At 43.1% G+C, this 12,940-nt stretch overlaps 1 protein-coding gene across 1 annotated transcript in view; it reads right to left on the reverse strand.

The window, feature by feature from the left end:
• The window catches only part of LOC146788735 (vomeronasal type-2 receptor 26-like), a 263,551-nt gene that overhangs the window by 58,587 nt on the left and 192,024 nt on the right, over positions 1-12,940 (reverse strand). The window contains exon 3 of the mRNA XM_085630955.1: positions 2,200-2,323. Coding sequence (XP_085487081.1) covers positions 2,200-2,323 — 124 coding nt within the window. The remainder of the gene's footprint in view (positions 1-2,199; positions 2,324-12,940) is intronic.

Below are 12,940 nucleotides of genomic sequence, written 5' to 3' on the forward strand. Positions count from 1 at the left end.
TTACAAAATCCATGTTTTCCCAACTTTTCCGCCTCTGATTCAAATCTCAATGCTTTGACACTTCATCTCTGTCTCCTGCTCACATTTTCAGGTCGTCTAACAGAGAGTTAAGAGACAGAAGCATTTCGAATGAGAAACTGAAGAAATAAGAGAGATGAAGTGAAAGGCAGGTGGAAAGAGGAGGAGAGCATGAAAGAGAGAGACAGAGCAGAAGAATGAAAGAGAAAGTGAGGAGGATGGGGAGAAGACAGAGAAGGCAAAGATGGAGAGAGGAAGAGAAAGAGTTAAATTGAGAAAATGCAGTGTAGGAAGAGAGAGAGAGAGAGAGAGAGAGAGAGAGAGAAAGGGATGTAAAGAGACAAAGGGAAAACATGGAGAGAAAAGAATAGAGACAAAAGAATTAGGGAAGAGAGAAAGTGAAGAGAGAGACAGAGACTGGCAGACTGACAATGACATTGAAAAACAAGGAGAGACAGATTTATGACAGACAAAAAAAGATATGTTGCAAGGAAGGCGCAGGAGGAATAAGAGAGAGCACGCTGAACAGAGCAAACTGAAAGATAGAGAGAGAGATCTCTTTGCTGATATATGAAGTGGTCCATTATCCTGAAAACTGAAGGAAAGGGAGAGAAGGCCTTTCGGTGAGATGTTGAGATAGGGCCGGCTTCACCTTTGGAGCCGCTCAGTGTGACAATGTTTTGTTGCCCCCTTCCCATGAACTTCTTCATAGATTCCCTCATGACCACCTCCCAATGGTGCCCCATCTCTCCTTAGCCCCTATCTCACATGTATTTATTTTATAGTGCTACTCATCCCAATGTAGAATGTCTGAGTGCTTTACATCACAAACATATTATACAGAGACAATGAGCCATAAACTTGTGTAAATCAATGTATAGGAAATATTACTTAAGGCACTGATGGCTAAAAGGTGTAGGAGTCAGGTGTCATCCACAATGGTAGACATTACACTTTAGAATGCTTGATCTGGAGCACTACGATATGCCGTTGTTGCTCTCTCCTCTAGTACTTGCATACCACAGGCTGCCTTGTGCAAACGCACACACACTTGCACCATTGTGCAAAGGTGCTTGAGTGATGTAAAACCTAGGTTTTTGTAATGGAAGGTTACACTTCCAGCACAACATTCTATGTTTGGCAAAGTTTAACACTTTACCACATTGTACATGTGTTGTCCTGTACAGCACTTATGTAAATTTCAAAAGGTTTGGAGAAAATAAATATTGTTTTAAACTTTACGCCTGCCTGAAGGATGCATAATTTTTTGATGTCATCAAGATCTCTATTAAAGATAGAAATCTATGGGCAAGGTAAAGTCCATGTGCGACCCATGGTATGCCTCTGTTCCTAATGTATAGTGCTTATTTGTGTTACTTAGGGCAACTGTCTAATGCAATAGTATTTGCACTGGAAAGTAAGCCCCAATACAATACTTTGCACTGGGTTTGCAACACTTTTGTGATGCAAACCAGGCAAAAAGTCTTCGTAAATCTGCCCATAAATGTAATGCATGATTGAGGAGTCAAGCTAATAAAATTGCATTGATACCCATATGCCTTTTTAATAACGTTGGAATAACAAAAGATTGAGAGGAAAAACAATAAAGTTCTAATCCTCTGCCTTTCAATTTGCATGCATGAAGTTGATGCCAGTTCATAGATCAATGCGTTATATCTGAAGGATTGTCAATTTTGAACTTCAAGTCACAGAAGTATCTATTTGATAAAAGCAATAACCCACTAAGCTATCTACATAAAATACTAATCTCTGATCTGCATGTCACATGTTGTGCTGTGCAGCAGGAACATTATCCCCCCATGCTACTCTATCATGAGTCAAAGCTGTGATAGACAAATCTTATATCACGCTAAGTGCATTAACCACCAGAGTTATCATGCTGTTGTAAATACCCCTGAAATGTGCCACACATACACATAGATTTCTGCATGATGCTCTGATCTCAGTTCAGCCTGCCATGCAGAGGGCACTTCCTTGACCTTGGTGGTTAGTGTGACTGTATTAGTCGCACCACCTCAAAACTGGTACTGGGTTGGGAGAATGGAGTGAGAGAGAGAATAAATGAAAGAAATATGTGGTTACTTGTGAGTAAATTACACGTCTTTTCATGTGGGTCTTTTAAAAGAATCATTGGTTGGCATGCTGTGTTTTATCACCTACCAGTCTTATTGGTAATCTCTCCCTCTGAGCAGAGGGCGCAGCTGTGGCAACAGAAAGGTTGCCCCTTTAGAGGGACCTTCCGGTATCCAGGAAGGCAACTCTCACTGCATACAGAATGGGGGACCTGGAAAGGGAGAGAAGAAGGAGATGTGTGAGAGATCAATTAGGGAAGAGATATAGGAGAAATGTGACATTTCCACACACCCTGTGGACTCAGGAAGAATTTTTATATTTTCTTGTTAGAAATGAGGTCTCAAGTTGGCAGAGGTATCGAGCCTATCCAAGCAGGGACCACCTAGCCAGAGAAAGCTAGATACACACTAAAAGATAACCTGTGCTCACTCTCTGGTAGCTTGGTATGGAGCAGTCAGGCTTATCTAAAGAGACAATCTCTAAAGTATTTGTGCAACACACACTAAAACACAGTAGTATAATTAAAACACAACAACAGGACTTCACATAGGTTTAGAAAAATAGAGAAATATTTTATAAATAAATCAAGAGCTAATGATAAAAATCCAATAGGGTAGAAGTTTATTTATGAATATTTAAAGAATAAAAAGAGTACTAGCACATAGAAGCAATAAGCACCTATGGGGGGTTATCAGGTCACGCTGGATCTGGGCAAAGACAGCAGTTCAGGCTGACTGCGATGGAGCGCAGCCCAGAGACAAGAGCCACGCAGGCCCAGTAAACACCATACCACGAGCCTGGTCGCAACAGCGAGATGCAGGATGCAGATGAGCGATGCATCAATTTCCACCTACACTCAAGGTGATGCCAGATTTTGTTCATTCAGTCGCAGTGATGCGTTGGGTCTGTTGAGCGAAGTGCCGGTTCCAAGTGCTGCAGTTCCAAAGTCGATACGCCGGGTTAATCAACGCTGTAAAGAGGATGCGTTGATCTTCTCCATGCAGTGGCAGCGATGAATTAGTTCTGAAGTGGTGGTTCCGGGTGTGATGAGGAAGTTCCAAGTGGAATGCGCCAGGTCCTATTTCTGCAACAGGGCCGATGCATCAGATCTACTATACGCCTAAGGAAGATGCATCTGTTTCTCTGGTGCAAGCATCTGACTCCACTTCCAGTGAAGTAGGCATAGTTGCAGGGGTAAAGACTTTAATATCCCTGAGTCTCAAGCAACAGAAGGCAAGCCAACAAGTCCTTGTAGATCAGTTCAGTGGCAAGGCAAAGTCCAGCTTTACTCAGCAGGATCAGAGCCCAGCAGGGCAGCACAGCAGTAAAGCAAGCCTTCCAAGTCAGCCTGTTCTTGATGAAGCACAGCAGTTCTTCCGACACAATGTCCAGTTGTAGGCCCAGAAGTGTCTGATTTGGTGCGGTCAGAGACCCAGCACATATACGCAGTATGCCTTTGATAGATGGGGTGACCTCAAAGAAGGGACCTTTGTGCACTTCAAAGATAGGTCTGTGAAGTGCACAAAGGTCTTTCTTCCTAGCACTAACTCCAGACTATCATCAGGGGGGAATCAGCCCTTTGTGCGGGGATTAGGCACTGTCTACTCAGGTGTAAGTGTCAACCCCTCCCTCCATTTCTGCCCAAGAATAGCATTCAGAATGCAGATGAGTACTCAGGCACAACTCATCCTTCTGTGTTTGAGACTGTCTAGAGGGAATGCACAAAGTTTAGCTGTCACCCACCACAGACATGCATTAGAGACAGGCTGCAGGCACTCAGAATTATGAGAGCGGAGAAATGTCCACTTTCTAAAAGTGGTATTTCTAAAATAGTAATGTCAAATCCAACCTTACCAGTAAAGAGGACTTATCATTACCATTCCACAGATGTGAAACAGGACCAGCTACTCCTTTCTAATCAGGAAAGACAGCTTGTATGTATATTAAGGAATTTCCAATATTTCCTATGAGAGTAGTAGGTCTCATAATAGTGAAGAATGAATTAAGGGGGTTTCACTACCAGGACATGCAAAAATTAAAAGTACATGTCCTACCTTTAACTTACACGGCACCCTTCCATATGGGCTCCCTAGTACTTACTTTAGTTGTGATGTATGTGTAATGAAAGGGGAGTTTAAGGTTTTAAAAAGGGTTTTAAATGGTGAGTTGAAGTGACAGTAAAACTGCATACTCAGGCTCTGCAGTGGCAGACATGAGACATGTTTGCAGGGCGACTTGTGTGGGTGGCACAACCATGTCAAAGGTCCCATTAGTAGCACTTAATTTACAGGCCCTGCGTATATAGTATAACATTTATTAGAGAAAAGAGGGTTAACGGCGGACTCCAACGGCTGCACCTCCTTACTTTGTTCCCATAGTATGTAATCAAAAGATATAGTTAATGATGGTGTGCATGCGAACGCCCCTGCATCCGCCGCTAATAGATGCAAACTGCCAAGCAGATCAATGAAGTTTTCAGAAGGGGTTTGGAGCGGTGCACCACCAATTTACTTGTTAATACATCACACCAAGTGGTCAGTTGTTTGTACTCGAAGAAATCTTTATTTTAAATTAATTGTCCAACCATAGTCTCAGCCAACGCGTTTCGTTCAAATTGAAATTCGTCAGGGCTGGAAGAGTATAGAGAAACTTGTGGTGCGTATATTTATGTTATGTTTCTCTATACTCTTCCAGCCCTGACGAAGTTCAATTTGAACGAAACGCGTTGGCTGAGACTATGGTTGGACAATTAATTTAAAATAAAGATTTCTTCGAGTACAAACAACTGACCACTTGGTGTGATGTATTAACAAGTATATAGTATAACACTTTACAAGGTACTAACAAGTGAACCAAATATGGCAATTGTGTATACACAAATGTTACCATGTTTAGGGAAAAAGCACAGGCACTTTATCACTGGTCAGCAGTGGTAAAGTGCTTAGAGTCCTAAGGCCAACAAAAAGAGTCAACAAAAAGATGAGGTAAGCAGGTAAAATATTTGGGGGAAGACCACCTTAGGGATAACACGTGTAACATTGCCCATGTGGAAGATCAGAGAAGAAGGAAATGAAGGGCTGATCAGAGCATCAGTGTGAAAGATTCATGATGGAGGAGATACAGAGCACATGTGATAGCATCAGTGTGATGGATCCAGGGAGGAGGAGATGCAGGGCAGATGTGATAGCATCAGTGTGAGGGATCCAGGGAGGAGGAGATGCAGGGCAGATGTGATAGCATCAGTGTGAGGGATCCAGGGAGGAGGAGATGCAGGGCAGATGTGATAGCATCAGTGTGAGAGATCCATGATTGAGGAGATGCAGAGCACGTGTGATAGCATCAGTGCTAGGTGTCCATGGAGGTACATCTGTGGAGCAGATGTGAAAACACCAGTGTGGTGGCTCAAGGGAGGAAGAGATGCAAGCAGATGTATTTCATCAGTGCAAGGAATCCAGGGAGTGAGAGATGCGGGACAGAAGTGATAGCATCAGTGTGAGGGATCCAAGAAAGTGGAGATGCAGGAGAGGTGTGATATAACCAGTGCAAGGGATCCAGGAAGCAAGAGATGTGGGACAGATGTGATAACCTCAGTGTGAAGGTTCTAGGGAGGAAGAGATGCTGGGCACATGTAATAATATTGATGCAAAGGTCCATAGAGGTACAGTGAGGGATCAATGGATGTACAGACTGGGAGCACATGTGATAGCATCAGTTCAAGGTATCCAGGGAGAAAGAGATGTTGGGCAAATGTGATAGCATCAGTGTGAAAGATCCAGGGAGGAGGAGATGCAAGGCATGTGTGATAGCATCAGTGGGAGGACTCCAGGGAGGAAGAGATACAGAGCAGAAGTGTTAACATCAGTCTGAGGGACCTGGGGAATGAGAGATGCAGGGCAGATGTTATAACATGAGGGTGTAAGTTTGAAGGAGAGGAGATTCAGGGCAATGTAATTGCATCAGTGGAAGGGTTCGATGGAGGAAGAGATGCAGAGCAGATGTGACAACATCATTTCTAGGGATCTAGGGAGAAACAGATGCCAGACGATGTGTTGCGTTAGTGTGATGGATCTAGGGAAGAAGAGATGAAAGATCAATGTGATAGCATCAGTGTGAGGAATCCAGAGAGAATGAGCCAGATGTGATGATGTTAGTGTGAGGGATGCAGAAAGGAAGATATGTGGGGCAGATGAGATAACATCAGTGTCAGTGGAAAAAGGACGAAATATCAAAGGCAACTTGATATAATAGAGTGAGGGGCTTCATGGGGAGGAAACACATGGTACATGCCATATTATTACAGAGCCAGGAGGTCTGAGGCCAACGGGCTAAAGGACAATACTAAGAGATGGAGCATCTAAAGGAAGAGGCACCAGGCTGTCGATCCACAGAACCATTTGTATGTGTAGGTGCAGCTTACACATGCGGACCATTAACAAGTGTCAAACCACTTTAGAAATAAGAGTTTCTTTAGAGTAAACATAATTGTTTGAGCGGATTGACAAGATTTTGATGACCCATTCTGACCTTGTAAATGGTTGAGCTACTTGTCAGTCGAGGGCAGGTGTAAATCCATTTACAGAGTGGGGTTGTGCAGGAAACAACCCCAAACTTGGTGAAAATGCAGAGAAAGTGTTTTTACCCCATTGAAAATATTTTTTGTATAGAAAAAACAATTAGCACTTATCACAGACAGACTCTGGGGAAAGGAAAGCTTTTTCCCTTTACCTGTGCCTGTCTGTAGTCAATTACTGGTCTACAATTGCAGTTGGGGCTGCGATCATGGAACATGTATCCAATCCACCAGACCACCAGGGTTTTGTTTTCTGATGGGGGAGTAGCCCCTTGGGCAAGGGTCACTTCCCCCCTGCAGGCTAGTTTGCTAGGCTGGGGGGAATCAAAACCCACTAGACATCTAGGATGTCATTTTGCAATTATTGTAGGTAGTGACCCCTTGGGCAAGGTTCGCTCCACTATTGGGCTATACTTTTTTGTATTCCACCCCGTGGGCAGATCAGTCATTTCTAGGCTGATCTGACCTCTGGGTGGGGCATTAGCCCACTAGACACCAGGGAATTATGTTTTGAAGGCAAGCAACCCCTTGGTTAAGGGTCATTCCCCTTGGCCATTATTTTTGTTTGTATTCCACTCTCCTCAATGGCAGATCGGGCTAAAAACAGACAGCCGATCTGCCCTCATGGTGGGGCAGAAGCCAACTAGACACCAGGGGCAGTGTGTAGAAGGTTCAACCCCTTGGGGGGGCTCTGCTTATTTTTTATTCTGCCCCGAGGGCAGATAAGCAGTTTTTAAGCAAGTATGTCCTCTGTGTGGAGGGCAGAATCACACTAGACACCAGAGATTTGTGATTTGGAGTGACCTTTGGTGACCATATATTTTTATTCTCCCCCCCCCAAAGGCATATTGGCCATTTTCAGGCTGATCTGCCCTCGAGGGGTTATGGAACCCCACCATACATGAGGGATTTTGTATGGGAACGTCAGCTTGGGCATGGGTTTTCTCTCCTTGGGCGCCATATTATTTATGATTTCTTTTTTAGTGGATTAGGCCTCAGGGTGGGAGGTAACACTTGAGTTACCTGGGAATAAAGTTATTTTGTCCTGAGGGATCTGATTCTGGGGTAAGGTTTGTTTCCATCTGGTGGTGTCTTTTTTGCCTTTGTCAATGCTTCTTTCAGGGATATCAGTGTCTTTTGACTGATATACTATACATTTTATTTGTGTTTTATTTTTATTTTTTTTAAATTGTTGAGCAATCGTTTCCTTTGTCTTTCTGATTAATCTTGTTTGTGGGTGACGCTTTAGCAGATGTTCAGTTTGTAGATTTGTTGTTGGTGAGTAACTCCTTTTGTAATCTTTTCATTTACTGAATATCCTTGGAAGGTTTGTAATTTTTTTTACTGCTTTACTAATGTTTGAGTCTTTAGCTTTTTGTGTGAATATCTTTGAAAGTAAATTATTGATTTGTACATGTTAGGTGTAATGTTTTTTTTTTGTTTTTCCTTTTCAGTGGAAGTTCTTTGGTGTTTGCTGTGTCTGTGCAGAACAGGTGATGTTGATCCTTCGTCTTACTGTTTCTGGCAAGTGAGTGGCATTGTTTTGAGTATGATTTTGTGCTTTGAATTGATTGATTTTTCTTTCAAGATTACTATTAAGCCAGTAGTTTTACTTTCTGTTTGATAACGCCACACTTTGTTTATTTCTCATTTTACACAGTGTTGGTTATTGTTGACTTATTTGTAATGTTACTTTTATTATTAGGGATTATGACTAAATGGAAGAGACCCATTTACGGGGTCCACTGAAAGTCACCAAGCATTGGTGTGATCTCTGACTTGTCTTGCCAGCCTGCCACTACGAGACATGTTTCTGGACACATGATGTGAGGACCAGCATTCTCTGGGCCCAGGAACAAAGCCTGTTCTGGGTGAGGGTGATCAAACTTTCCCCCAGAAGGATTTGCCTCACAGAAGCAGGAAGCTTCAAGGACCATGCCATCATTGAACCCTGCCCCCAGCCATCTGCTGTTAGGTGCAGATGGCCTCTTCCTAGTCCTGCTTTACTTTTGGCAGGCAGACTGGTGGGAAAATAAGGTAAATTAGGAGAAGTTCCCACCTTCAGCCTGAACCCCCCACTAAGGGGGGACAGGCGAGATGGACTACCCTTACCACTCTCTGCCATCTTTAAGATGGGGATAGTAGCCTACTAAAAGTCAGGGATATGCCAACCCCCCACATTGGGTGAGCATTTAGAGTGTTGTGTAGATCTTAGAAATCCCGAAGACCTGCGGGTTTTAGATGACCTAAACTGAGGGCTTGGTGTACAAACAGACTCTGGGCACCTCCACAGGATACGTCAGCTGTTAGACCAGCTAGCTCTACAGTGCCACTATCACCCCCCTGTATCCTAGAGTGGTGTAGGTAGTTTCTGGCAAGCACTGAATATGACAACAACCCTGATGCCTCAGGGATCGTGACAAACATTACTGTACTTTTCACTCAGTCACTCATGCTTGCATATTGTCAGAAAGCACACAGAATGATGATGGTAATGATTTCTGATAAGTATTTATTGGTCAGGCTTCAGTCTCGTTTAAAACATATTTGCTGCAACAATCAGCAGACAGGAGCATACAAAATTAATTGCAAGCACCAATATAGTAAACAGTAGATACATTTTTACCATAGTGCTAAAAAGATGAACATAGGTAGCTCTGATAAAACAGTAGCATTTATGTACTCCTACAATGCACACCCTACCTAATTGTCCTAATTGTACCTAGCCTAGCTATGTAAGTGAAGCGTGTATATGTGCATATATGTATGTTGCCAAGAATCCCCTAGGGAAAAACCAACCCCCTCAACTGGTGGTAGAGAATGAAAGACCCCATCTCTTCTCCGAGGAAGACAGCCCACGAGGGATGTCCGACTCCTGCAGGACCCCATGTCAGTGTGGAAGGAATTCTCCTGTACTGTGTAGGGGTGGATAAGGGTCTTATATCTCAGAATGGTCACCCCATGGGTTCTTCTAGGATCAATGTGTTTTGAAAATAATTGTGTATGTTTTTTAAATAAATACGATCATGTACAGCGGGTCTGGCGTCCAGAATGATGAAAAAGTGGTGACCCTTGTACAGAATAACTATGCAGTCCCTGGGGGCTTGTTTCTATACGTCAGTTACAGGTATTATGATAATACTAAGAAGCAGCATGTAAATAGAAGAGGCCGGTGTCGAAGAGACAGGGAGCAAACTACTGGGTAAAAGGTCACCAGTCAGAACTGTTATTATCATGTGAATAGGATAATGTATGTAAAAGAGAGGATACATGGCAGGACTAGCCTACGGAATGTGACACCCACTCCATATCAGAAATAGTCAACAAGGTCAGCTAGGTGATTTTAAAGCTAAAGCCATTATAAAAGCATAAATATCATCATAATTAAAAATACTGAAAAAAACTTTAAAAGTTTGTTAAAAATGTCCATAAAATCAAAGTCGGGAAAAGAAAAAGGAAGCCTTCTTCCCTAAAAGCCTTCAAAAACGTTGTCTATACTTGTATATGTGATTAGTATTAAGCCTGGGTGGCAAAATCCTCTCCACTCGCAGAGTTTGTGGGTTTTTGGCAACTCTGCATTTCACGTAGAACACAGAGTTACCGAAAACTCCGCGATCCGCGGCGGAGCGGTGTTTTTCCCTTGTACGCGATTTCAAAATACGTTTTCGTGCACGAAGTAGTAACTTACCTGGATCCTTGTATTCGCCGGTGAGTTTTCGTATCTGTTCACGTACGCCATCAGATATCCGGCAAAGTTCAGTGAAGTTCGCAATGCCGAACATGCAAAATTTGTAATCTGGAGAAGAATATCTCTCCAGCAGCATAACACCTTCTAGAAAATGATGATTTGGATGAAAAAAACTCCTCAGATTGACATTTGGCTGTACTTTTTTGTGCAAGGAGTTTTTTTTTACTTTTTCTTTGGAGAGGAAGGAAGTGCCCCAGAGTCTCCAACTTCATGTTCCTGTCCAGCAGGCTCCTCCCAGTGCTTTGTCCATGTCCTGTTCATTTTCATTTGGATTTGGAGCTGGAAAAATCACCCTTTGTGTCTGCTGCATCATATATCATTGGATTTAAAGACTTTTGGATTTGAGGACTTTTGGATTTTAGGACTTTTGGATTTGGGATTTTACAAGTAAGTTGGTGTTATTTGTTTGATTGGGGCATTGCAGTTGCTGCAACTACATTTTTTGTACTTTTCATCATTTTAAATATTTTTTTATTGTGGGTAGCTAGTAGGCCCAGAGGTATTTATGGGTGCATGAGACAACTGTTTCTTTGGTATCTGTTGAATTTAAACATCATTAGGGCATGGATGGCATTGGATTGAATTGCAAAACGTGTATTTTTTGGGGTATTTCACTTTTTTGGTGTGTATTAAATAAATGCCTTTTGTGGGTGTGTGTGGTGTGGTTGTGTTGTAAATTGCATACCTTATCTAGCCTTGTGGATTTTCGTTTTTGCATTAAAGCTGTGTTGTTTAGCATGCCTCCTTTGTCTGGCTATGTAGCCATGCTTGAGTTTATTGCTTTCCAGGTCTCCAGCTTGTTGTGACCATGAGTGACCATGTGGCTGGTGGAAGTTTAGTAGTGTGCTGTTTTTGCCATATAGGCCTGCATGTCTTTCCTTTGTTCCTCTTGGCTTACTGCTTCCATCCCCTTTGCCAGCTTCAGCTCCCTGTATAACGTGATGAGCAAATTAATGCCAAACAGGTTCCACTTCTATTACTTTTGTATTTTTGTTTTTGTTCTTCTTCTTTCCTATCCTTCCTGAGTGTACATAGCATACCATGAAAGCCCTTGTTACCAAAGTTTCACAAACGCTACACTTTTATTTTTTTTATAACTTAAACTGAGTTAATAAAATGTAATAATATAACACTAACAAGTGTGACCACCACACACTAAGTTATATATTATGTTTGTTTGTTTGTTCTAGTAGTAATTGAACCACAACAACAAATGCAACATTTCACTGATGTTCTTCTCCTGGCTTCTTTGCTTTTAGGTGCACAAAAAGAAGACAGAGGAGCAGGTGTCATCATCACCCATTTTTCTTGCCAGTCAGAAGTCCTGCTGCGCACCATGACATGTCCACGTGTGACCACAGACATCTCTGCAACTTGTGCACCTGCGTCCTGCTGACATCAGAAGGAATAAGATAGCAAAAAAGAAAGGTCCCAGGTCCTCCAGTACCAAGAAAGTTGACAGTGAGAAGAAGGAACAGAGGAAGGAAGTGGCACTTACCAAGACTGGTGTGCCGGCCAATATGTTTTTTGGGAAACAAAAAAGTATGCCTGCAACAGCAGTGTCTGGGGACCAAGCTGGGAGCAGCACCTCCGCATCAGCGGGCCGATCCCACCAACCTAGGCCCATGCCCATGAGTGTTGCTGAGGTAGCCAGTCTACTTGTGCAACGCCAACGAGCAGTGATCTTGAAATGTCATTATCGCAAAGTAGTACCCAATCAACACAGGCTGAAACTCAGTAGATAAGTGGGCAACAACAGCCAGAACAACAGCCGCAATAACAGCCACAACAACAGCCCACAATAGCAGTTGTTCCTCCCGAAGTAGGGGCAGTTCAGGAAATCGAGCTTCCTGCAGACGAAGAGCAAGTCACTGTTTTAGAAGATCCATTGTCTTCCAGAACCCCAGCAAGAAAAAGGGGGGTTAGTCCATCAACTTCTTCTTCAAGCCCCCCTTCTGAGGATCTAGATGCCACTTGGAAGCCACCAGCTCAGTCTGAGAGTGAGGCATGCCACAAGACAAGGCTAGGGAAAAGGAGGGTTCCAGAAAGCCTTAGAGCTATGGAGGTAGATGTAGAAGAGGGTGATGATGATGACCTGCCAGTAATCATGAACATCACTCCAGGCCCAGTGGAGATGGAGAACAACATTATTGCTCTATCCCAAATTGCTGTGAGGGATGTGGCACTGATACCACCAATACAGGTAACACCACCTCCAGCTTCCATATTTACATTTGCAAAGGCCCGGCAGGGACCTACATCCAGCACAATCACCACCTCAGAATGTAGTAGTGGATCTGCACAGAGTCAAATTCCAGATACACACTCCAGTTCATTTGGCATTGCAAGTGGCACCTCCACCAGCTCAAGAAAGTACACCTCCCCAGTTTGGAACATCATTTTGGTTAGCAGTAAGGAGGAGAACATTGCTATATGCTCAATTTGTCAATCTAGTGTTAGTCGGGGTAAGCTTGGAACAAACTATGGTACTGGAGGCCAAACAACCCATC

The sequence above is a fragment of the Triturus cristatus genome, chromosome 10 (genome assembly GCF_964204655.1).
Source record: "Triturus cristatus chromosome 10, aTriCri1.1, whole genome shotgun sequence".
NCBI lineage: Eukaryota > Metazoa > Chordata > Amphibia > Caudata > Salamandridae > Triturus > Triturus cristatus.